Source organism: Ascaphus truei, chromosome 14, assembly GCF_040206685.1.
Source record: "Ascaphus truei isolate aAscTru1 chromosome 14, aAscTru1.hap1, whole genome shotgun sequence".
Taxonomy (NCBI): domain Eukaryota; kingdom Metazoa; phylum Chordata; class Amphibia; order Anura; family Ascaphidae; genus Ascaphus; species Ascaphus truei.
The window spans coordinates 22,831,698-22,859,405 of NC_134496.1; the positions used below are offsets into that span (position 1 = coordinate 22,831,698).

The 27,708-nt window shown below is 43.5% G+C and overlaps 1 protein-coding gene across 1 annotated transcript in view; it reads left to right on the top strand.

The window, feature by feature from the left end:
• LOC142465799 (sodium/hydrogen exchanger 9-like) overlaps nt 1–27,708 on the top strand; it is a 429,942-nt gene that overhangs the window by 288,291 nt on the left and 113,943 nt on the right. Inside the window, exon 9 of the mRNA XM_075570088.1 lies at nt 4,607–4,655. Within this exon, the coding sequence (XP_075426203.1) occupies nt 4,607–4,655 (49 nt within the window). The remainder of the gene's footprint in view (nt 1–4,606; nt 4,656–27,708) is intronic.

Consider the following 27,708-nt stretch of genomic DNA (forward strand, 5'->3'; position numbering starts at 1 on the left):
TAAGGGGATATGGAATCCGGAGCTAAAGCCCACTCATCTGCAGATAAGTCTGCATGGAAGAAGTTGGGGAACTTTTGTAGTGCAAAAGAAATGAAAGGAAATCAATTAATCTTGAAGGTAAACAGATGGAGATGGATGCGAAGATATCCTGAAGATGACGAGGCATCATGATGCTTAATCATAGGGTCAGGTTGTCTATCTTCCCATTTACACCCATCGGTAATGCAGTATAGAAAGCCTAATCTGCCACACAAATGGAGACCAAGAGAAGAAGAATCAAACTAGTTGACAGGAAGACTTATTCTGAATAGAATACGCAGAACAGAAATAATATGAGCCGGAGATTTACTATACAATGACTGGAAGGGTCACCAAATCAACTCATCAGCTCTTCCAGTTGCAGATCGTATAACATAAGTATATTTAAATCTACACCTCAATTAAGAAAAACTTGTATCCAAATGTTTTCGTGTAAAGTAATACCTTTGTGTGTTGAATATATCAAGAAAGGTTTAAAGATCAATTACATAACCAGGCTAAATCCTATCAAGTAATGCCCATCCTCCGAGTGCGGTCATGTTCAGTGTTCTGCATCTTCCTGCTGTCCAGCAATCCCATCCTGTGGTGTTATTTACAGTATGGTGCTGCCTTTAACAGGGACCCTATAGTTACAGTAAAAGGGAACGTTTTAAAAAGAGTGTAATTTTAATGTAAAGTTTTCATTTCAGACTGCGGTTCCTTAGCAGTGATCTTATTACCAGAGTTGGACATATCTATGCTGCTAGATCATTTAATTACATGGTATTTTCCTGTTATCTGTAGAGGGTGCATTGACATTTTTTATTACAGGATTAAAGCAGGGGGTCTCATGAGCTGAACCCGTGTTGATTTCAGCTCCAGGGAACCCCTGCTTGCTGAGAAACTTACCTCTGTATGAGGGGTGGGGGGCGGCAGTATCGCAAGTTTAAAGGTCCTTGTCACATGGGCTAATAGGAAGTCGCACTGTATGATATAATGACTTCCTGTCACGTGGGCCATATAAATGCCACCATTATGTTAGGCGCACAAATTCCCTGCCTACAGAAATACCAGGCCCCCTACGGAGGTGAGTATCCCTGGAAGCACGGGGTCCCCAAAGCTGAAAATTAACACAGTTCAGCTATGGAGACCCCCTGCTTCAAACCAGTAATAAAATAAAGAAACCTGGATTGTTGCTTTAAAGGTATCACATCCACCCTACTTGTGTCCGTCTAATCTTGTCATCTTTGAAGAGTTAAAAGTTCTGTGTAATCACAGTGATGTCTATCATACATAGAACGTAATAGTATCATAAACCACATCGCCAGTGTCGCAGCCTGGCAGCTCTTTGTTCTACTTTTTGTCAGATGTTCAAGAACAAGAAGAGCAGCATATTGTGACGTGTAGACTGCCTATAAGATCATTGTTACGTATATATTTACATTATACTTTTCTTCTAAGAGGACAAGAATTCAGGCAATTTGCATTCAGGGACATGAATACATGGGGTTTTATTTAGGATATGAAGTATATGAAGAGGCTTTAGGCTTGGCGATTAAATGGGTTTGGCTGGAAAATAGAGCCTAGCCTGGGAGGATTTATGGGGTAATTCTATATAGTCTGAACACGGCAATTCTGGTAGTTCCCAGTGGGGATTTTCAGCTGATATCATAAAGCCCCCAGAAATAAGGGGAGGGTAGTGGTCACTAACGAACGGACTGAGGACGGGGTAGGGTGGTGTTTAAAGTAACTTTAGGAGGGGGCCTATGGCTTCCCCCACACTCACAGGCATAAGCTTTATTATTAAGCACATGATCAAGATGTAAAGGCAAGCTTACTTAGGGCTAGATTCACTCAGATCTGTTAGTCTGTTAATGTGGCGTTAACATAAGTTAATTGTTAATGATAACGTAGTATTTAGAACGGCCATTAGTGTAAATGAGCCTAAATAATAAGCCTACCATATTTACTGAGCCCCGTTAAAGTTAATGCTGGGTATTAACTTTTAACATTATTTAGTCATACCTCTACCTGGCGTTATTTATTTATTGATTTATATAATGTTTTACCAGGCGTTACCTCTCGTTTTCACATATGTCCTGGGCACAGAGTTATGATGACAAATACATACTGTAGTTACATTAAGTGAACAGGGTCATACATTATATATAAAGACATTGCATTAACACTTAATAATATGTTATAGGCGTATGTAACAGTTACAGACCAGATTAAAATGTGAGACAGCTGAAGTCTTTAAAGAATTTAGATTGGTGGCGGATGTGAGAGTCTCCGGTAGATTGTTCCAGGTGTGAGGTGCACGGTAAGAAAAGGAGGAGCGGCCGGATACTTTGTTGAACCTTGGGACTGTGAACAGTTACAGAACAGTTACTCTGATCCAGACCCTGAAAGAGGCCTTTGAGAGGATTATAAATACCAAGAATAGTTTATAAAATATTAAACCCTTGGTAGTCCCGGTGGCCAGCTAGTCATGGGTTCACCATGACTAAATAGCCACCGTGGCTACTATGGGGTTCGTATATTAAAAAGATGACAAAAGTTAATGTCACAAACTTTTATCCATCTGAGTTTAGTAGTCTCTCCCATCCAACCACTATTTCAGGGTCTGGATGGGATTAACACCAAGACTTCAGTAACATCACGTTATTTGGAGATAATGTAGTGATATCCTGAAATATTGTGGTGTTGGGCAACGCCAATGAGGTTATGTATCGCCGATATCTTTACATATAATAAGATCAGTGAATAACATGTTAACTAAGGGAAAATAATGTCCACTCCTGTTTTAAATAAAGTCACATTATTTGCCCTGATGTTATGGAGCTTAGTATATCTGGTACTTAGTTGGCAGACTGGTTGGGTCAAGTGGTCCTTCTCTTCTGTTGACATCAATGTGGCTATATTTTATGCTTTAAAGGTGCAGTCCCCACACAGGCCAAAATTACTCAATGGCAGTAAGATGGAATAAGGTCTACTACACGATGGACAGCATTTTATTTTTACATAAATCGGACCGATATAAGTAATTTAAATATGTTCTTAAGGTTAGTATCCATGTATCTATGAAAAGCTGATACAGTATATGGAAGGGGTCCTCTAGCTACTCCCTAGCACCACCCTTCTATTTATTGACCCTTCAACAGGGCTAGAGTTTGGCTAGAGGTTTCATAAACACTTGATTGACAAGAAATCCCCTATTTAAGATAGAAGGAAAATCCCTCTTAACAGCCAAAACTATTGATGTGGGTAAGTATTATTATGTTTTGTTAAGAAAGACAATCGGATTGTCAGGTTGTTTTGAAAAGGTTGGTTTTTTGAAAGCTATTTTCTAACTCTTCTGCCATAAAACTCCATCTGGCTCTGGGGACTACCTTACAGCCCATTGGGTCCAGTGCTGGAAGGTATCTTGGGGCAGAAGAGAGCTAAGTAAATACAGTATGGCTGTTATCCTTTGAATGCCATCCGAGATCATATGCAACTTCAATAACAAACTCTATTACATTTGGCATTTGCTTTGCAACAGATGTTTAGTCTTTGTGAATAGACACAGCAATCTCATGTTGGCATTCCATAGTTAATAAACAGATAAACAAGACGTAGGTAAAGGAAGAGGAACTGGAAGAAATGTTCCTTCTATACCTAAGAATGGATACGTGTGTTTGATGTGAATGCAGAGCTATTACTGCTATCAGAGGTACCTTATTGGTCAGCAAGGTCTTGAAAACCATGTGGAACATACAAATCATTGTTCGCCTAGAGAACCTCTTGACATTTATCAAGAATAATATGTTCAGGATGTCTAGGTCATAAAAAAATGGTCCATTACTACAGGATAATTAAAGTTAAACTATTTCATGAGAGCCTGAGCGTATTACTGTAAAATACCAACCAGAATTATCCACTTCAGGGCCCTTTAGCAAGTGCTCAATGGACTCTATTTTTTATTTTCGCTATAAAACATTTTTAGACATTACTCAAAGCCAAAGAACACAATCCGTGTACCATAGCACGTACAGCTGCTAACATAGCATGGATTATATTCTAAACCAGATGTTTTCAACCCTCTACTCCAAGAACTCCAACCACACCTGGTTTTAGGAATGACAATTGGACAAAGAGCTTGCGTAGTTTACATATCAATACAGTGTTGGTTGGTTAGCCACAAAACATGGGTTGGTCACAGTTCAATAAGGACAGTGCTGAAAAACACTTTTACGTATCATCACTTTTTGTTACTAACATCATTACACTTTGTCTATATGTTGCCAATGTCAATCGCAGAACATGTTTGGTCATTCCTAAAACAAATATGGCTATTCTTAATAACCCTAAACTACATATTTTAGAAGTTTACATGACATCCGTGACAGGTCTCTCCTTCGATCTTGTCCATATTAGTTTCAATATTAATCACTGTGGGGCTTATTTACTAAATGCTGGCAGTGGTACAAAACAGTTGGAAGGTGTAATCCCTGATAGCTGACCTAGAAATAACATTTTGTAAAGAATGTGAGAACCTAATTCTGTTACAGTATTGTAACATCCTGAACTCTTTGTCTCTTAACAGGGTGGGTGTAGACCCAGATCAGGACCTGAAAGAAGACACCGTAAATCAGGTAAGTTTCAAGAAGGGGAAATGATATTGGTGTTATAGATACTTTTTCATTAAATGGCAAATGCTCATACAACTGTAAATCAGAATGACCCTTTTAGGACTATAAACTGTCTTCCGCTTCCCAACGTAATGACTAAATCTGAAAATAAAAATGTCAAAACCTTTATAAGCAGTTTGAAGAAATGGTGTTCCGTTTCCAATTAAGATGATGAAGTAGCACACATATTTCCATGCCCAGAAGGGGGAAGAGAATATACAGCAAACATATTGCCATGCCCAGAACGGGGAAGAGAATATACAGTGCACATACAGTATTGCCTTGCCCAGAAGGGGGATGAGAATATACAGCGCACATATTGCCATGCCCAGAAGGGAGAAGAGAATATACAGCACACATATTGCCATGCCCAGAAGGGGGAAGAGAATATACAGCACACATATTGCCATGCCCAGAAGGGGGAAGAGAATATACAGCGCACATATTGCCATGCCCAGAACGGGGAAGAGAATATACAGTGCACATATTGCCATGCCCAGAACGGGGAAGAGAATATACAGCGCACATACTGCCATGCCCAGAACGGGGAAGAGAATACAGTTGTGTGAAAAAGAAAGTACACCCTCTTTGAATTCTAAGGTTTTACATATCAGGACATAATAACAATCATCTGTTCCTTAGTAGGTCTTAAAATTAGGTAAATACAACATCAGATGAACAACAACACATACACTGTGTCATGATTTGTTTAACAAAAATAAAGCCAAAATGGAGAAGCCACGTGTGAAAAACTAAGTATGCCGTATGATTCAATAGCTTGTAGAACCACCTTGAGCAGCAATAACTTGACGTAATCGTTTTCTGTATGACTTTTTCAGTCTCTCATATCGTTGTGGAGGAATTTTGGCCCACTCTTCTTTACAACGTTGCTTCAGTTCATTGAGGTTTGTGGGCATTTGTTTATGCACAGCTCTCTTAAGGTCCAGCCACAGCATTTCAATCGGGTTGAGGTCTGAAGTTTAACTGGGCCATTGCAACACCTTGATTTTTTTCTTTTTCAGCCATTCTGTTGTAGATTTGCTGGTGTGCTTGGGATCATTGTCCTGTTGCATGACCCAATTTCGGCCAAGCTTTAGCTGTCGGACAGATGGCCTCACATTTGACTCTAGAATACTTTGGTATACAGAGGAGTTCATGGTCGACTCAATGACTGCAAGGTTCCCATGTCCTGTGGCTGCAAAACAAGCCCAAATAATCATCCCTCCACCACCGTGCTTGACAGTTGGTATGAGGTGTTTGTGCTGATATGCTGTGTTTGGTTTTCTCCAAACGTGGCACTGTGCATTATGGCCAAATATCTCCACTTTGGTCTCGTCTATACAAAGGACATTGTTCCAGAAGTCTTGTGGTTTGTTAAGATGCAACTTTGCAAACCTAAGCCGTGCTGCCATGTTCGTTTTAGAGAGAAGAGGCTTTCTCCTGGCAACCCTTCCAAACAAACCATACTTGTTCAGTCTTTTTCTAATTGTGCTGTCATGAACTTTAACATTTAACATGCTAACTGAGGCCTGTAGAGTCTGAGATGTAACTCTTGTTTTTTTGCAATTTCTCTGAGCATTGCACGGTCTGACCTTGGGGTGAATTTGCTGGGACGTTCACTCCTGGGAAGATTGGCAACTGTCTTGAATGTTTTCCACTTTTGAATAATCTTTCTCACTGTAGGATGATGCACTTAAAATTGTTTGGAAATGGCCTTATAACCCTTCCCAGATTGATGGACAGCAACAATTGCTTATCTAAGATTATTGCTGATGTCTTTCCTCCTTGGCATTGTTAACACACACCTGAATGCTCCAGACCAGCAAACTGCTAAAAATTCGGCTTTTATAAAGGTGGTCACACTTGCTGATGATCAATTAATCAAGGGCATTTGATTAGCAGCACCTGTCTGCTACTTAGCATCTTAATTCCTATGGAAGCAGTATGTGTGTACTTAGTTTTTCACACACAGCTTCTCCATTTTGGCTTTATTTTTGTTAAATAAATCATGACACGGTGTAATATGTCATGTGTTGTTGTTCATTTGAGGGTGTATTTACCTAATTTTTAGAGCTGCTAAGGAACAGATGATTGTTATTATGTCCTGATTTGTAAAACCATAGAATTCAAAGAGGGTGTACTTTCTTTTTCACACAACTGTATATATCGCACATACTGCCATGCCCTGAATGGGGAAGATAATATATAGTACAGTGCACATACTGTCATGCCCAGAACGGGGAAGAGCATATACAGCGCACATAACGCCATACCCAGAATGGGGATAAATTGCAATATATTGTTCTGAGAACCAATTAAAAATAGCCTTTGCCTTCCTGATCACCATTATCTTTGTTCCCTATTGATTTAGGTGCATTAAAAAAAAAACTTATTTGCCACTTTTTTAACATAGGTTAAACTTGATGAACGTATGTCTTTTTTCAACCTCATCTACTATGTAACTAACTATGTATCTATGTAACTATGTAACTGTTATAGAGCTATTTTTAAAGTGCACAATGACGCTCAGCTCCTGTTCCCAGTAATGAATAGTCAATTAATTTGTTTCCCTGGCTAATGCTGAGGTAGGAAGCCTATGGGCGTACTTACATACTGTAGCTGAAGTACAGTAACTGTGCTTTGCTCAGTACATCCATTGTAGTGAAGGGGCTTAGCCTGCACAGTGTAGCTACTTCAAATGAACGAATATACCGAAAATATATTTTGCTGCTGTTACTTTTGCGCTGATGACAACGCCCCTTGTACAATTGTGTGTGTTCTGTGCACCGTTTGTCCATTGATGTGAACAGGCTTATCTTAGGCTAGGGTTGCCAGACGGTCCCGTATATTGTCCTTTATTTCATTGACTTTCCTGTTGTCCCGGGAAAGTTATGTCGGGGCGCATAATTGTCCCGTATTTTAGCACCTTGACGTGAAATGCCGGAACTTAAAATGACTAATGAAATCAGTCATGAAAACGTAATATATTTCTACTTGAGTAATAGTTCCCTTTTCTGATAGATGTTGCCGCACTAAATTATTACAATAATAAAGTTAGTACACTGCCTGGTCATCTCATAATACCATGATCCCCACCGCTATAGGTGTTACTTCACCCCTCCTCCCCCCCCCCCCGCTATGCATCAGTTCAGCGTGCGTCTCTCCCTGCCCGGCCAAGCGCAGAGACGAGAAAACCAAAGAACATAGCGGTCACACGGGAGACACCGTTCAGCTCCAAGTGTTTGCAAATCATTCACCCCTCATTATGACGTCACACTTTCATACTGGATTCCGGCGTCCTGTATTATAAAAACTTAAATGTGGCGACTCTATCTTAGGCGCAGCTACAATATCACATGGTTTTGAATAAGACCTTGATAAATTGCGATGAGGGCACTTACAGATTTCTATGAATGTAGATACATAGAATCACGTGTACAGAGATTTGGAAACCTCTCAGGGATATTTTTCAAATCTTCTGCCGGTATACAAGAAGAGACCTGTGAGATTTCAACAACTCTGTGCATGCTACTATGTAGATCTATGATGGACTTTCTTGTTGGAGACTCCTTGGGATCACAGTCGACAATAAGTGTGCTTATAGTGAATAAGCCTCTGAGAGACAGAAGGTATTACAAACCTGAGGAGGTATTAGTATCCCCACTCTTTAAATGGCTGTGGGCCATCATACTGAAATCCAAGACCACGATATGTAGTGACTTCTTCCTAGCAGATCTAATACACAAAGCTTGCTGTCTCCAATAACTGTGCCATAGAAAGCCTATAGTGTACAAAAGAAAAAAGGGATTGTGAGCACGCCACAAAAGGACGACAAAGTCCAAAAACGTATCTTGCTGGTGCTCTCATTTTAGCACCCCCCCTCCCAAAAAGGGTCCAGGTAAGCACTTGCAAAACACTAAAGGATGGACACAACAGACTTTCTTCAGAATAATCATTTATTGTGCTATCAACGGATGTTTTCAGCTGATCGCAGGCAGCTTCTCTCAAGGCAGAAGCGTCATACAAATGTGATGAAAAGCGTCCTCTTCTCCCCTCCTGCACTAATCCACACCCTCCACATGTTGTACAAAAATATCGTATGAAACGTTAAGGAATAGCAACCATTTTCATACACAGTCCCCTTATTTCAGGGGCTCAAAAGTAATTGGACAAATGAACACAATCATAAATAAAATGTTCCTTTTTAATACTTAGTCGAGAATCCTTTGCAGGCAATGACTGCCTGAAGTCTGGAACGCATGGACATCACCAAACGCTGGGTTTCCTCCTTTGTGATGCTTTGCCAGGCCTTTACTGCAGCTGTCTTCAGTTGTTTGTTCGTGGGTCTTTCTACCTTAAGTTTTGTCTTGAGCAAGTGAAATGCATGCTCGATCGGGTTGAGATCAGGTGATTGACTCGGCCATTGCAGAATATTTCACTTCTTTGCCTTAAAAAACTCCTTGGTTGTTTCGCAGTATGTTTTGGGTCATTATCCATCTGTAAAGGGAAGCGCCGTCCGATCAACTTCGCTGAATTTGGCTGAATCTGAGCAGACAATATTTCCCCATACACTTCAGAATTCATCCGGCTGCTTCTGTCTTCTGTCACATCATCAATAAACACTAGTGACCCAGTGCCATTGGAAGCCATGCATGCCCATACCATCACACTGCCTCCACCGTGTTTTACAGATGATGTGTTATGTTTCGGATTATTATTATTATGAGCCGTTCCAAGCCTTCTCCATACTTTTTTCTTCCCATCTTTCCGGTACAGGTTGATCTTAGTTTCATCTGTCTAAAGAATGCTGTTCCAGAACTGGGCTGGCTTTTTTAGATATTGTTTGGCAAAGTCTAATCTGGCCTTTCTATTCTTGAGGCTTATGAATTGTTTGCACCTTGTGGTGAACCCTCTGTATTTGCTCTCTTGAAGTCTTCTCTTTATGGTAGACTTGGATAATGATATGCCTACCTCATGGAGAGTGTTCTTCACTTGGCTGGATGTTGTGAAGGGGTTTTTCTTTACCAAAGGATCCTACGATCATCCACCACTGTTGTCTTCCATGGACGTCCAGGCCTTTTTGTGTTGCAGAGCTCACCAGTGCGTTCTTTTTTCCCCAGAATGTACCAAAACTGTTGATTAGGCCACTCCTAATGTTCCTCCTATCTCTCTGGTGGATTTTCTTTTTTTTTGCAGCCTAAGGATGCCCTGTTTCACTTGCATTGAGAGCTCCTTTGACCGCATGTTGTGGGTTCTCAGCAACAGCTTCCAAATGCGAATGCCACACCTGGAATCAACTCCAGACCTTTTACCTGCTTAATTGATGATGAAATAACGAAGGAATAGCCCACACCTGTCCATGAAACAGCTTTTGAGTTAATTGTCCAATTACTTTTGGTCCCTTGAAAAAGAGTGGGCTACATATTAAAGAGATGTAATTCCTAAACCTTTCCTCCAATTTGGATGTGAATACCCTCAAATTAAAGCGGATAGACTGCACTTTAAGCCCATATTCATTATTTAACTGTAACTTTAATTTATTGTGGTACACAGCCGAAATAACAAAACTTGTATCAGTGTCAAATTATTTCCGGACCTAACTGTATGTTATACTCTTTGCTATATTCAGTTATGTAAATACCTTTATCATTATATTCAGTTACCTTGGCAGAGGTTTACTTAAAGAAGAACCCATATATACAAACCTTCTTTGGCTAATTAAATAGAGATATACAGAATGTTGAAGGTTACATATACAGCTCAACCCTGTATTAACGCGATCCGTTACAATGCGAATCCGCTTATAACGCGATGTAAGCGTGGCTTCCAATTTTCGTATTTATGAATACTTTCCAACACGATTATTGGTATCTTAAATACTTTAATGTACAATGCATACAATTGTACATTATTTCTAACGTGATCCGCTTATAATGCAATGTGATTCTTTGGACCCCAAGTACAGGGCTTATAAGGGGATTGAGCTGTATGTGTTTGTGTATTTAGGTGATTTCACTCTTAGTGGAAACTGCCCTATATATCATATATTCTATGCAATATACAGATGCAGCAGTCGTTATTAAAACACTTCACGCGTTGTATACCTCGGAATACCCATGTTATGGCGCGGGATTTCTTCCAACCTTCCCGCCTTAAGACGCGAGTGTAGAAAATGGCATTTTAGTGTTCTGGTTTTTAAACCCCTGAAATTGACACAGTAGCACAGCACTGTACACATTACAATTCATTCATTGCATTTAATTGCACACAATCCATGAAATTCAAACAAAACATCCGCGATAAACACGTGTGTCTGTGGTGATTGGCCGCGTTAAAGCCGCGTGGAGTACAGCAGCGAGCGCACACGAAAACGGCTCCGTGATTTGTTTGAATAACGGCCGCTGCATCTGTAGTTTCTCTGGAGTACTATACCCTTTGTACAGAATAGGATTGGTACATGGGCTATATATTTATAGTCTATGATCCAGGCCCTGCACTCTCCCCCGGGACCCCACCTTTGCGGCGGGGGCGGGAGGCCACCCAGACAGCAACCATGGAAGCCGGGCCCAACTTTCGTGCCGGGACCCAGCGGGATGGGCTCCCTCCAGCGCTGCCACTATAACCGCTACACAGGTAGGGTTCCCATCTTCCAAGCCAGTTCTGTCTATGGTGGAGAATACTCAGGAAGTGAATATATTTCGGTGATTACCCATCTGGTTTTAAAGCTAAGAGTTGCTATACACTCAGATTTTTATTTATTATATATTTTTACACGGCTGCTCTCATTTTTGGTAGGGTATTGGTTTTGAATGGGTGTGTTCCCTTTCTCTGCAGTCCCTCGGCATGGGCGGATCGCTCAGGAGCACCCCCCCACCCCCCTACTCCCCCAATGTCATGTTGGGAAATCTCAGGTGTTGATATGGTTAGAACCACTCCCAGATGAGACCACAGAGGGCAGGCCCACGACAGGTACCACAGCATCGTGAGGTCCTGAATAAGAGGGATTAGTGCAGGAGGGGAGGAGAGGACACTTTTGCGCACTTTTTTCTGACGCTTCGCTGAGAGACGCTGCCTGCAATCAGCCGAAACATCTGTTTATAGCACGATAAATGATCACCGTGCAGAAAGTCCGTGTGCCTATCTTTCTTTTAGTTTAAAGAACGGCTATGGCCCATATCTACTAAGCAGTGCTATGCCATGTGCCACCTCACAAACCATTAAAGTGAAAGCGCTGTAATATCTTCCGACACTGGAAAGCTGGCTTATGGAATAGGACCGTTTAGTGCACACGGTCCTAAATTCTACTCTCTTCATTTCTGAAGGCTCTGTGTGGTTTTTCTTCTTCCCTAAACTGCAACAAGTGTGTGTCCTCGTCATGAAAAGGGCCCACATTTACTGTAATACAATAAACAATATCCCCCACAAGGCATGGGTAGACGGGTGAATGTATTCACCAGCGATACCAGTGCTAACACTTAGATTGTAAGCTCCCCGGGGCAGGGATTTTCTTTCCTATTGTCCGATCTTATTTGTTGCACTTATTGCATTATTATAATTTCCTGTACTGTGGTCTCTCTTGTAAAGTGCGAAGTACAGCTGTGGGCGCTATATAAATAAACATATACATGTATACCTACATACTAACACTTCTGTCAATGAAGGTTCTGTCTTGGCGAGATGCCTAGGTGTGTTACACACAAAGTAGAAGAAACTGCGCTCTTGGATCTGCTAAAAACACAGTAGGTAATAGAATTGTGACACACTTTGGCGTATGTATCCCCACTGCTTTCTTAGTGCTTTGCGCACGCAACGGATAGAACGCTCATTATATTAAAAATGTCTGACTGTTCCGGGTCATATCTATTCAATTTACTTTTTTATGTCTCTTTTTTCCCCCCATAATTGACGGCTCATTGAAGAGGGAATGAAAAGATGTGTTCTTTATTAGTGATTTCAGCATATTAACTTGCATTAAAAAAAAAGAACACATGCTGAACTTCATCATATACATTAATAGGACTTCGGAGACCTATGCCAGGGGCGGGCAACTCCAGTCCTCAATGGCCACCAACAGGTCAGGTTTTCAGGGTATCCCTGTTTCAGCGCAGGTGTTTCAATCAGTGGCCCAGTCTTTGACTGAGCGCTAGGAACTTTTATAGTACAAACAAGAGCTTCATTCACATCTGTCTATAAGGCTCGCCATACAAAAGATGGACTTCACCAGACATCAACTGGTGGCAATCAATAGGGTTACTCTGTGCTTCTTCCACTGCCCACTCTCACTCCTACACTGGGGAGGTATTCTTGCCTGTATCCTTTGGTATTGGTTAGATTGGCACTCTCGCATAGCATCAATAGTGCCCCATCTCAGGTGGGCCCCCTGCTGGGAATACAATCTGCTTTCTGGGACCAGTATCCCAGTTCTGTGTACAGGCAGTCCTCGGTTATCCAACGGAATCCATTCTGGAAGTAGCGCTGGATAGTGAAACCGCTGTAAAATGAGCCCCATGTTAATCAGTGGCGGTGAGCGTTGGATAACGCATTCAGGTGTCGAAAAAGGGCCCATAGGGTTGCATTGTAAAGCGTTGGATATGCCATTCGTTGTAAAGTGAAACGTTGGATAGCGAGGACTACCTGTACTGCATACTTTCTGTATGCATATTGGATCGGGAGTTGCTAAGGACCTTCTGATCTGATTATGCTTCGGAGCTACCGCTCTGAGCTCCTGCTAAGCACCTGCTCGCTCCTCTTCCTGCATGAAAACAGTCTTTGGCCATTACTATAGGCAGTGGTTGACAAATCACCAAAAAAATCTACTCGCCACACAAAAAAATTTACTCGCCACCTAGTACCAAACGTGTGCTGCTTGAGCCAATATTTACTCGCCCGGGGGTTAAATCCACTCGCCCGGGGCGAGCAAATGTATAGGTTTGTCGAACACTGTCTATAGGCGCTAACTATATAGGGCATGTTCCTTAACTGAGAACAACAAATGGTGACAGAACACCCTTAATACACATCTATACGTGTCCTCACTCACAGTGAGGCCCTCTGTCTAGAACATTGGGTGAAGCTATATATACCCTTCTATCTCCCTATAGTGACATCACAGGTCACAAGACACCCTACATCACATGATGGGGAGGGGCAATACCAGAGTGATCACACCCGGTTAGCTCATTAAGGCGTTAACCTCTTACATCACTTAGTAGTCCCCAAAGAAGGGGAGAGGGGGGGGGGGGGAAATCATGTGTTATTTTGCACTTTGCTAAATGAGTCATGTTGATTGGTTATTCTCAGCATTGGTCATGTTGATTGGTTATTCTCAGCATTGGTCATGTTGATTGGTTATTCTCAGCATTGGTCATGTTGATTGGTTAAATCAGCTCTCCCCAAATTACAGTAGTTTCTCAACAGCAACCAACATTCTAGGTTTTCAATATTTCTATAATTAAAAGCTAATTAACCTAGCTTAAGAAAACTTAATTAGGTATGCAATGCCCTGAAAACCTGACCTGTTAATTGTACTCAAAGACTATATTTATAGTCCTATTATACAGTATGAAGTAAATAAATCACATTACCCGCAGATCTTCCCTATTCATGTAATTAAGTAGCCTGCCAGTATCATTTGAGTAAAGTACCTTTCAGCACAAGAGAAGTGTCGTGGCATTTTTTTGGGGGAGGTTTATAATATTTTTTTTTTACATGTGCAGTTCAATGTAATGAAAAGGGATCAGGAAAATAAAAAGTCAGAAGGTTAATTGCATATTTAGCAGAAAAATAAAATGGTTGTGAGCACCCCCCCCCCCCCCCCCCCCCGCCCCCTCCTCGCCATGCTCCCTAGAAGTTCGTTCTCATTCCTTTCCAATTCCCTCTGTTGCATCCGTACCCATAGCAACAAACTCCTTTTAGAACGGCTGTGAATAGCTTTTCCTAGAGGGGAGCTCTGTCCGTGCCAGCTCTCTCGAGACAAGCATGCCAGTTTCCTCAGCCCTCCCTCCCCCCCAGCCTTATTTCATCTCAGCACACGCACTCAGAATAAAGAAAACCTTACAAAGGAGCCGAGAATACTGTATCCGTATATACAGCCCTTTTCAATTGCAAATCGCTTTACCGTTCGACTTCAGATGCATTCATGCAGCTTTCCCTGGGGTTTAATCCTGCTAACAAGTTTCTGGTGCAGAGAGTGAAAATGTGCCGATCAAAAAAAATCAAGCCCCCCTTGGCCAATGAGGTAGAGATATGCAACGCTCTGCTGAACAATTCTAGTTGGAAACCGTGGCTATTATACTGCTTTGTGACAAAGACAATAGCCCATATTTGTAAAGCAGTCCGACTAGAAGGCAGCTTCCAGCGCTGGGACACACTTTATAAACCAAGTTGTCATTGCATATCCTTCAACTGTGCTCATTTAGGAGGTCTCGTTTTTTAATCCTGTACCTATAAGGGCTGTTCTGTAGTGTGTGTGCGCATCACTTATAATTGGCTGTGGTTAGTCAGCCATTCTATAATGGTGCCGCGCGTGCGCACGGCAGTGTGCGTGGAACTGGCCAACAGGGGGGGGGGGGGAAGATGAAGGAAATGATTTAGCGCTGCTACCAGGGTTGCCCCCTTCGACTGACGGCCAACCCGGAGGTTTTTTTTTTTTTAAATGACACTGTGTTGCCATGACAACGGGACGCTATGCAACGTCACGCGGTGTCAAGTTGCCATGACAACGTGGCACCGCATGACGTCATGACATCACGTGGCATCTCATGGTCATGGCAACGGGAATCACGCGATGCTGTTACGTCACGTGACGTTCCCGTTGGCATGGCAACACAGCGCCATTTGACACCGCGCAGCCATATTGAAAGTAGTTGCAGGGGGAGATGCCGAGAGACATTGCTTTGCAGGTACGGTTGCTGTGTTAATGGTATATGGAATTGTATATTACCTTATGTCATTTCTATTATTTATAACCAACGCTGATGACAATCTCACAAAACGTCAAGTTTGTGGAAAGCATCTTGAATCACTAGTGGCTGCAGCAGCAGCAATACATTGCCACAAGTTGCATACACACATATACACACACACATATATACATACATACATATATATATTTATATACACACACACACACATATATATCCCGGTGCACCTTAGTAATAAATAAACAGACTTGAAGCAGGGGAACAGGCACTTGAAGCAGCAGCCCCAGCAGGAGGACAGTCAGAGAGGACAGAGTGAGAGTGTGACTCGGTGAGCAGTTTGGCATCGCAATGGAGGACAGGAACTGGTGAGGGACCTGTAGCTGGCTGCAGTGGAGACAAAGAGAGTCAAGGAGGATTTGACTTACGAATTGGGGATACTTGGGAACGCTCGTGTGCGCGCGCAGCACGCTCCACCACAGCCATCCAATCCTCTGCCGCCCGGCTCTTGTCATTGACGTGAGCGCACCACTGCTCACTGCCGTCCAGAACACCCACCCGGAGATTTCAGGGACAAACCCGTAGCCCGGAGAAAGGGATGCCAAACCCGAAGTCTCCAGGTGAAACCCGGAGAGGTGGCAACCCCGGCTGCTACCGCCGCTGTTAACGTGTGTGTGTGTGTGTGTGTGTGTGTGTGTGTGTGTCAATAAGTGCACAAATACAATTTTTTTTATTTACCCAACATGTTTTGTTTTTCTTTTAAAAATCTTATTTAAGAAATGATTCACTCACACAATCTATACACACACACGCACACACACTACCTTTCCAGCCTGTCGCGCGGACTCAAAACCCACAAAAAGTTTGCGTCACATGCACGCGCGTTCACACAGGCACGTGCGCGCGCATGGGCGCACACTATAGAACGCCCTTTAGAAGTCAGGTGTACCTATTTCTGACCGTTTCTAAAACCTTCAGCTATTTTCAGCATCTTGAAGGTTAATGACGGATTTCATAAGTTATCAGCAAGTTACATAGTAACAGAGGAGGGAGGAGGGAGAGGGAGGAGGGGGTATGATGCCTTTTATTGGACCAACAAGTAGTTGAAATGTTACAAGCTTTCCAGCCTCTCAGGGACCTTCATTTGTAAGGCAGAAATACAGAAACAAAACATTATATACAGTACAGTGTTTGTAAGAAGGATATCTGGTTACAATGGATGTTGAGAGGAAGTGGGAAATAAGATAAGGTAGAAATAGGTAACCTGGTGGGAAAATGACCAGTAGAGACATAAAAGGCTGTATTTACTCTATTGAAATGCAAAAGCAGCCTAGACAATCAGGGAGCGTGAGGGGGGAGGGGAATGGAACAAAAAAGTGTGTGTGTGTGTGTGTGTGTGTGTGTGTGTACAGTATATATAAATATCTATCTGTTTATTATCCCACCATAACCAGTTTAATATCTGGTTATCTATATAAAGAATGTTTACCAGGGGATAGTGCATATACAGGGTATACTGTACAGTACATGCATAGACACATACAGACATGTACAATACATACGTACACACACATGAATATCTATATATATATATATTCATCACTTGTGAGCACATTCACATGCAAAGCCAGTATAACCAGCCTCACACTGATGAGACCCAAAAGGTCGAAACAGTCTGTCTGTGAGTAGGTTAACTGGCTATGCATCTTAAACCAGGCTGTGCTCAATGCTGTGTAAGGCCGAGCTCATGGTGGGGGCATCACTACGTGCTCGCGCTTGCGTCCGCGCGCACTTCAAGGACTCTTACCTGATTGCCTATGATAGTTCCTCAAGTGCGCACAGCAACATTTTGCCACCACAAAAAAAAATTAATTTTCGTGCGGCAGTAGCGTGACGTCCGCGTCACCTGAGCTGGTTCAGCCAATGAGGGCGAACCAGCTCTGTGACACGTCCGTGACACCCCCGAACGCCACGACCCATCTCTTGCAGCTGGTGCAGGCACCGCTGGGGCTGCAGGAGTGAGTGTGGGGGCAGGCATGGAAACGCACGGCCGCGCAGTCACCGTGAGCTCGGCCTAATGCAGCGAGCATAACCTGTGCTTAATTTGGCGGCGGGTGGCGTCTACCAGCATCTTTTCCCTGCTTTCATCTCAATTAATATGGCCGTGCTCTGTCAAATGGCACCACGTTGCCATGCCAACAGAAACGCCATGTGACATAACCGCATCACGTGATGTCACATCATGGCAACAGACACACACACATATATATATATATATATATATATATATATATATATATATATATAGACAAAAAAAGAGAGAGAGCGCACGCCCCATAGCATAATACTGCATAAAATTTATTAAAACAAGGAAGGGGATGGGAAATGGGGGGGGGTAGGAATCGCACTCACAAGATGCAAATGGTTAAAAGGCAATTTGTGATTATATCACCACCATCCGGTTCTGGATACTGCAACACGTCTCCGTGGACTCCTTCAGGGCTGCCAGACACGATCACCAGGGACCAGATGTTAAAGGCTCCGTTCGCTGTCTGTATAGAGTCCAAAATTCCAGCTCACACTTCCAATGGCCGCAGATCGGATTCCCGCGCTTGGTGTAGGCTGCTGCGCGTGCGCGGCGTCGTCGTGATGACGTAATCGCGCTCTCAGTACCCTAACGCGTTTCGTCACCTGACCGGTAACTTTCTCAAAGGGCTGATTGCCTTTTAACCATTTGCATCTTGTGAGTGCGATTCCTACCCCCCCCCATTTCCCATCCCCTTCCTTGTTTTAATAAATTTTATGCAGTATTATGCTATGGGGCGTGCGCTCTCTCTCTTTTTTTGTCTGTAGATATCTGTGGAGTTGGTTTACCCTGTGTGAGAGCAGCCTAAAGACCCCTTTCAACATCAGACATCCTATCATCATGGACTAATTATGGAAGGACTGGTTGGAGTTTTTTGATTTTTGTGTCTTTCTTTTTCTCTTTTTTGAGCACGTTCATGCACTGTTTTGTATACTTTTATTGGTTGTGTTGTGTTTTATCCATATGCACTAAGGTCACATTAGTTAATTGAGATATTAACCCTTTCATACATCATTCACTTTACACAACTTTTTATTCATTAACTATAGTCATATTTAATTTATTACATCACTAATATATTTTTATTTTTTGGCGCCACACTTTTTTGTGTTTTATATATATATATATATATATATATATATATATATTCATTCATACACAACACTTGTTTGAAGGGTGTCTAGCCATGTTGGTCCTTTCTTCCATGTGGCAAACTAACAAAGGAGGGAGAATGAGTGGGCAGGTATGATACCTTCTATCGGAACAAAAATGAATTGATCTGTTACTAGCTTTCAAACATCTCAGTTTTTATGATGAAGAACCCTGAGAGATTTGCAAGTTTGTAACCCATCAAATATTTGTTTGTCCAATAGAAGGTATCACACGACCTCCTCCCTCCCCATCCTATGTTAGGTGATCACATGTTTGAAAAAACACTTATCCTGCATGGACTGAGGAACTGAATTCTACCTAGTTCCTGCTGCCCAATGTCGGAGGGTTTGTTAGCAAGTGTGGGTCAAAATATGTTATATAATAAATGGGGACTGTAGACGGATGTTCACAGAGGTACACAATTGGAGACTTTATAAGGTGAAATTATAATAGGCTTTATTGTGCCTTTTCCTTTTCATCAGGAAATCATCCAAACACAGGGGGGGACAAAGCTTCTATTCACTTGGGAGTATTTCTAGTGAAATCCTATGCAATTAATTCACACCTCCCTTAGTCAAGCATGTCTCGCAGCCCCAAAACATATAGCAGGAAATAAGCAGATATAAGCAGTCTCTTAATAATGAAAGTCTTATCTGTTTCTTGCTGTAGAGTAAGCTTCTCTGCTCTCCTGGAACCGCACCCGTGCGTGCACAGAAAATACCAGCATCCAGGTTTAGAAGTCTTATTTGGTGTCTTGCAATCAGCTATGCTGGGCAGAGCTCAAGACCGGTCAGCTCCAGAGATGTGTGTTCTCTTGGTCAGTCTCTCCTGGGAGACTCAAGAACACTGCTCTGTCTCTCCAAAGGTCAGCTCTCAGTCAGAGCTAAGGAGTCACTTCCTGTCTCAACAGACAGGCTTTTGTAAGCAATCAGGCAGGTGGTGTTTATTAATTGACGACCAGCAGTTGACCACCACACTGCTAGATTAAAGGCACATTACTTGAACAGGGATTACTCCCCTGTTACAGGGACTTTCATTGTATACCTCCACTAATCAATACCCATAGCTAATAAGCCACAACAATCAGACCGTGTGGTTCTGGAGAACAAAGGTTAAAAAAAAGTTAAGTTGTCCCAAAATAAATATGTTTATTTGCTGTCATCTACAGCAGAAATTAACTGGGAAGTTAACGGATGTACAACATGTTCCCCTGTCACCCCCTTTACAACAGCACACTGCCAGCTTTCACAGTTCCTGCTTCTGGGATCAGTCACCTGGAAAGATGCTAGCATCATTTTTACCATAGTCTGTATTTAACCATTTTGCTGCAAGAGAGCAAGCGACAGCTAGCAAAGCCATGCAGTGCTGGTCACAGTGAGAGGGATATAAGCTCATTCTTTCGTTTGAGTAGAGCCTGTAAATTTGTATAACGAGATTATTTTAGCACATATTTAGTTAGATGTAATTTGTCCACATAAGAACACAAGACATTATCAGAGCTATCTTGGGCAAAGTTATAGATTGCAAACAATAGCACAGCCCCTGCGCTTAATCATGTCACCAAAATTCATTTCACAAGGAGCTGCACATGGGATTGCTACACTTCCAGTACAGAAGAAGCCAACGTTATTACTCCCATTAACGCCATGTGCTAACGCTACTGGGCGATTACCGCAAATTTGCCGGCAAGTGCCATTGAAAGCAACGGTAGCGCGCGTTATCTCCTTAACGCAGGCAATATTTCACAAGGGTAATAACATCTGCAATTTCGTATACTCACCAATATTTATTAGCGAATTCCAGCATTCTATGGTTTGTAATTTCTTGATGAAGCACGGTGTTCATTTACCTACATTACCTGCATCAAATTAATATATGCTGTCGATCTTGTAACTGTTTTGGAAGAGTGTCGAATAGGGGTGGCCTTCGACTGAGCCACTGATTGAGCCACCTGTGCTGAAGCAGGGGTATCCTGAAAGACTGACCTTTTGGTAGCCCTTGACGACTGGAGTTGGCCACCCCTGGTGTAGAAAATGTTGCCTCATTTAGCTTATAGGAATAATTGTTTTGTTGCTATCTGGAGCAAAATTGTTCCTTGCGTCTCGTTGCTCCAAATGTCCCATGTGGCTCAACTTTGCTTTGGGAAGTGTCATAAAGAAGAGGAGCAATTACATGGCGGTCGGATGATGAGATAATGAGATGTAACTTGTAGAGTAGGATACACTTGAAGCAAACACCTGCACAAAATTAAGCAATGCGTCAAAATAAACCTCTATTTGCACTTTCTTTACATTGATGCATCTCTCCCAGTGTTATATTTTTGGTATATTTGAAATAGCAATGTCTGAGAGCAAAAGAAACCGTTGCCGTTTGCCTTGTAATACAGTATATTGGAGTTTCAATGATTTATTCAACGTAACAAATTTTCACTCACATTTACTTAATGCCATGATCTGAGCACTAATTAAAGCAACAATAAAAGTCTGAGGTAAATATAAAACGGTTTGTATTATGCCTACAAAATAAGATAATTTCATGTCATTACTAGTTCCTCTTGCTCACGTTGGAGCGTTATGGTGGAATATGTTGTTACATAGTAGATGAGGTTGAAAAATTACATGTCCATCTAGTCCAACGTATTTTACATTTTGACAACAGATACTTCTGCTACTGTAAGTATTTTGGAAAGTTGTTTGTCTGTTTGCTATGCATTTGGACACCTCTTAAGATATCTATGTCTGGATACAATTCACAAATGACATGATCCCATCACACAATCTTCAAGCTACGGCTTCATCTTGGTTACTCTGAAAATCCAATTTGCAACATTAGCGAAAATACAGGAGCAGCCAAAGTTCTTCGCGAGCGCGAGATCCCTGTTTGGGACCAGATACAATGTCCCACACACACCCAGCATTAGAGGATCTCACTCGAACACTTCAGGACCTCAGAGGCAATGATACTATTTTGGGTGGAGTTTTAGCATTTTAGCATTAAGAAACGATAAAAAAAAAAAATCTATTTATAAATCTTTTTCTTAGAATCCCAGAACTGCTTTCAGCTGGTATCTTATATTTGTATTTACAGTATATTAATTCAGAGGAATGCAAACAAAAACCCCAGTAAAACATTATACAATGATGTCCCATAAGGGGAAAAATATATTCCTTCCTGACTCCAATAATGGCAATCAGATTTCTCCCTGGATCAGTGATATTCTGCGTTATCACTTCCATGGGAACGGTATATTCTACATTTTAATGCAATCTGTTGTTTTATCAGATTGAGCAATGAAGTCTGCTACATATGTTAGCACAAAACAAATACATAACCTCAACAAGGACAGACCTTTTTTTACTGTGATTATCCGGGCACATTCATATCCGCACCAAAGAAATTAAACCTTCATCTGTCACACGTCTGCCTGTTATTACTGAATATTATGCAGTGACAAAGCACATAGGTATAAACGTTTGACTGGTGTCGATGGCTATTTTTAGTCGAATCTCGTTATTTTGTTTTTAGTTTATGCAAAGAACTGAAAGTAAATGTGTAATTTGGGGTTTCAGCAATTGATTGACTCTTACTTTGTGAGGTTTAGTTAATGCAGGGCACTGAATGCAAAGTATAATCGGACACATACTGTGCCCTCATGTTAAGGGTCTAACACTGGGGGGGAAGACATTTTGGGTATCCGGGTGTTACAGAAAAACGTGCTCCGTGTTATTTGGGGTTTGTTCCTATCTGGGGCACAAATATAATTGTGGGGCCATTTTTCTAGGGAAGATTCCTGCCTGGTGCTATTTAGAAAATTGGGCTTTTCCAGGTAATTTACTGCGTTGCTGCTCACTGGAGTTGCGAGATCTCGCGACGCAGCCCTCTCCGGAAATGGTCTAGGATATTTGGTTTCGGCCGTTTTGCGGCGACTACTTCTCCGCTGGTGTTTACCCCCACTTACAATACCTCGCCACAGGGATCTCTTGCCTCAAGCCGTTTACCCTGCCAAGATAAGTCCCTAACCTTACCTTAAAAGCTCCTAATCTTCACCCCAAATACTAACGCAACCCCTACCCTAAAAACCTTAACCCCTTACCCTAAGCACCTTACCCTGATTTCCTAATTTAAAACATTTAACCCCTTACTCTAAACCCTTACCCTAAAAAAAGCTTCTGTCTACCCTAAAACCCCTTACCCGAAGCCATTATCCTAACACCCCTATCCTAACTGCTACTCTAACCGACGGAGGGTACCTTGACGGCTCCGAAAACAAGGGGCAATTGGATGTAATACAAAGGAAACAAAATATTAACTGTTTAGGCAGGTTAACTCATTCCCTTTAGATGCACACTGAGTCCTTCTTTCTTTCTGTTCTTTTATTGCAAAACAAACAATACCAACAGATGAGGGGAACTGTGGGTGAGTGGCATATGTGGGGGAGAGGTAAATTAAGAATGCCTTGTATGGGAGAGGCAGTAAGAGTTGTGTACCCACAGACTGCTGGATCCAAAAGGAAGTGAGCTTGTCTGTGCACGCAGGATAAAGTAGGACTAACTATACAACCAGGGTTTCTGGGAGAAACTAACAGGGGTCTGTGCTATAGTTGCTAGGCAACAGACAAACCAGGGAGGGAAGGATACATTTGTTGCAATGTTACACTGAACAGTGACAGGAATCACATAACAGGGAGAAATGCAAAACTAATTTTAGGGCAAGTGCTCTGGCATCCAGAGAGCAGGGGAAAACAGCAATCCTGTTCCAGGACATTAACGCTGCAATGTCACTTACACAAGTTACTAGTTAAAGCAGTCGTTCACCCCCCTCTCTCCCCCCTGCTCTCCCCTCCCCCCCCTTCTTTTTCGATCAGGATGGTAAACCAGGGGAGCCCAGATCTGAACCAGGCTATTTTTAGAGCTAGGGACCCCTTGGCACCAACGATACTCCCTGTTTTTTAAATGCCGCTTGTTTGATGGGCCAATAAGAAACAGCCACGAGTGACACATATACGGACTCGCGTGACTCGGGAGATTTAATCCGCCATTTTGTTCCCCCTGGACTGAAATGCACTCCTTTTTCCAGTAAGTATCTGAGGAACTAGGGGGACTGCTGCTTTAAGGTTTCTCTGGCAGCAAAGGGGTTATACACTTGACTTGATCTTTACACAGGGGCTATCAGTTGGGGAGCTGGAGTTTTCCTTCCCCCCTATGGACAGATCGTAGGGTGATCCAGGCTCATATTGGAGGCACCCCACAACCCCTTAAACGGAGGGGTGGGCCCATGGCAGCTTGGGTATGGCCTTGGAGGCTGCTTCAACCCATTAGGTTTAGGGCTGCTCTTGGTGCCCATCTGTCCTCATCTGCGCCAGATGACAACATCTGTCAGCATCCAGAAGTACAACTTGGCTCTCCGTGCAGCCACTGATGAAGTGGCCCCTCTTCAGAGACTGCCCGGTCACAGATACACAAGTGAGCCGTGGTATTCTGGTCGACCTCCGCTGGTGGTTGAGAACCCGCCAGGATGCTGACCAGACAGCCTTGAATGTATGTCAACAGGGGTATAAGCACGCTGTCTTCTGGGCGAAAAGGCCTACGTTGTCCTGATGATCGACTCCGCAATCAATCATCCAGGGCAACTCTTCAGGATAGTGAGCAGCCTGGTTCATCCAAACTACTCCTCAATCGTGGTTTATCCAACTGAGGATTGATGTGATGTGTTTCATCGATTCTTTGATAAGAATGCACATGTCCGTACTGCTATTCATCCCCAGATTGGACCCTGTGGTCTGCCTCACCCCACAGGCAAAGCTTGTCTTGGAAAGTTCAGTATCATCTCAATTGTGGATTTCCTCTCAATCATGATTGGGATGAACTGGACACCACTTGTGACCTGGATCCCCATTTAATCATGGCCCCTGAAAGAGACTGTTGATGCAGTGGCTCCCTAGTTGGTGGAGATCATCAATAGATCCCTCGCTGTGGGGGAGGTGCTGGTGGCCTTGACAAAGGTGCTGGTCCATCCCCAGTTGAAGAAAGTAGATCTAGATGTTGATGTTCGACACAATTGATCATGGGGTGCTGCTGCATGGCCTGATGGACCTAGCTGGTTATTGGTGGTAATGGATTGTCTTGTTCCTGCAGGGAGAGACCCAGCAGGTGGCTATGGGGTCCCATGTGTCACCGGTGAGACCTGTCCCCTTTGGGGTCTTTCAAGGGTCGGTGCTGTCACCACTTCTGTTCAACGTGTATGTAAGACCGCTGGACAATATAATCCGAAAGCCTGGTCTGAAGTACCACGTATGCTGATGACACCCAGATCTATAGTTCTTTGCAGGGCTGCCAAGAGACTGCTGTTTCCACACTGACGGCGTGTCTAGACGACGTGGCAGCATGGATGGAGATGAATTGGCTGAAACTCAATCCTGACAAGACTGAACTAATGATTATGGGTTTGGCAAGACGTCGGAGTATGGGACAGGGGGTTTGCGAGCTGCCCCTAATCAATGGTGTACAGCCCGTGCCCAGGTCCCTGGTTTGTAATGTCGGCATCCTCTTTGACCAAAGTCTCAGCGTGCGAGCCCAAGTGGCCTCAGTTGTTAAGTCTGTTTTTTATTATCTGAGCCTGCTTCAGAGATTGCGTCCACTCCTGTCATCTATGGACCTTGAGTCACTGGACCATGCCTTTGTGTTGACACGGTTGAACAAGGGGAATGCCTTATGTGCAAGATTACCGGTGTGCCTGATGTGCAGAAAGCTGCAGCTCGGACGCTGAGATGTGTTTCTCGCTTTGAGCATATCCCTCCCATCTCACACCATCTGCACTGGCTTCCAGTGATCTTCTGGGTTTGGTTCAAGTTGGCCGTAATGGCCTTTAAAACCTCGCAAGGTCAAGAGTCTGCCTCTCCGTGCCAAGGGTACTGCACCTTACGCTAGTTGGGTGGCCTTCTCGTGTGCAGCGTCAGAGGTCTGGAACTCGCTGCCAGAGCTCAGGTGTATATCTACTTTACCGCTGTTCCGGGCTCGGTGAGAGACTTAACTCTTCTTTTCCTGTCTAACACAAGAACTGAATATCATTTTAATTTGTTTAACTATAAAAGTATTGCGATGCCCCCTTTAATGGTGGCGTGTCTTTAACCAAAAAAGAAATGATGATTAAGCTGCAATAGTGCCAATCCAAGCAAAATTCCAGGAAAACCGCCATTCAAGTCAGCAGCAGTTTCCCCGCAGTTGTCGGCTTAGTGAATAAGGCCCTGGGGGTTTGTTGGCCCTCCTGGCAGTGACAGGGTTATTTGAGCATGAAACAAGCTCTCTCAGAGCTGCCACACACCTATAAACCTAGATATTTGAATGAAATGTGGGATACAAAATGCTCTCTCTTGCTACAGCCACTAACTGCTGTAATTGGGAATCACTGCATGACTTTAATAGAGCCCTCTTGGTCCTGGCTATTTAGATAAAAGCTCACGGAGGGAGCGATGAGATGAGCAGCCTGCGGACTCTGTCCAGACCTGCAGCTGTCAAGGGGCTTCCATTGATTCCATACCTTATATTCAAAGACCATTTGAAATGAAACAAAGTGTAAGGTATAGTTATACTTATCCTCATCTAACTTTGCAACCAACAGATCTCAAGGATTATTCTGTCATAATGTTTCAAAGTATGCTAGTGAACCCAACCCAACCGGCCTAATAAATGAGGGGCAGTCACCGATCAGGCAAACACATGTGAAGATTGAGATAAGGTGTGTGGCTCAGGCTATAGGAAGACAGACTATCACCACCATTTTGGTGCAGCAGCGATTTTGAGTATTTGCTTGTATATTTGTGTATGTTTGATATGTTGCAGAGCATCGCTCCTGGCAAAGACTTGGGCTGAGTCTCCGCTGGTGCTGAGCTCGCTATGCGCTTTGCGCTTTGCACGCTTACCTTCTGCAATGTGGATCACAACATCCCCTCTCCCGCTGTGCTCGCACGCTCATGCGCGTGCACACAAGCTCTCCCAAGCGTTGTGCTTGGGGAGACAAGGGAGAGATACTTTTGTGCCGAGAGCAGGGTCTGCTCTGACCAATGGGAAGAAAGGGTGTGTTTTACTGTCACAAAACACAACATGAATTTTTTTAGCCAAGAGAGAGCAGAGAGCAGTGAAAAGAGGGGTGGTTGGGGGGGGGGGGGGGGCAAACTGACTACTACTGCTGCTGGAGTGGTTGGGGGGGGAAACGGACTACTACTGCTGCTGGGGTGGTTGGGGGGGGGGCAAACGGACTACTACTGCTGCTGGGGTGGTTGGGGGGGGGGGCAAACTGACTACTACTGCTGCTGGAGTGGTTGGGGGGGGAAACGGACTACTGCTGCTGCTGGGGTGGTTGGGGGGGGGGGTCAAATGGACTACTACTGCTGCTGGGGTGGTTGGGGGGGGGGCAAACTGACTACTACTGCTGCTGGAGTGGTTGGGGGGGGAAACGGACTACTACTGCTGCTGGGGTGGTTGGTGGGGGGCAAACGGACTACTACTGCTGCTGGGGTGGTTGGGGGGTGGGAAATGGACTACTGCTGCTGGGGTGGTTTGGGGGGGCAAATGGACTACTACTGCTGCTGGGGTGGTTGGGGGGGGAAAAGGACTACTACTGCTGCTGAGGTGGTTGGGGGGGGCAAACGGACAACTACTGCTGCTGGGGTGGTTGGGTGGGAGAAACGGACTACTACTGCTGCTGGGGTGGTTGGGGGGGCAAACGGACTACTACTGCTGCTGGGGTGGTTGGGTGGGGGAAACGGACTACTACTGCTGCTGGGGTGGTTGGGGGGGCAAACGGTCTACTACTGCTGCTGGGGTGGTTGGGGGGGGGGAAACAGACTACTGCTGCTAGGGAG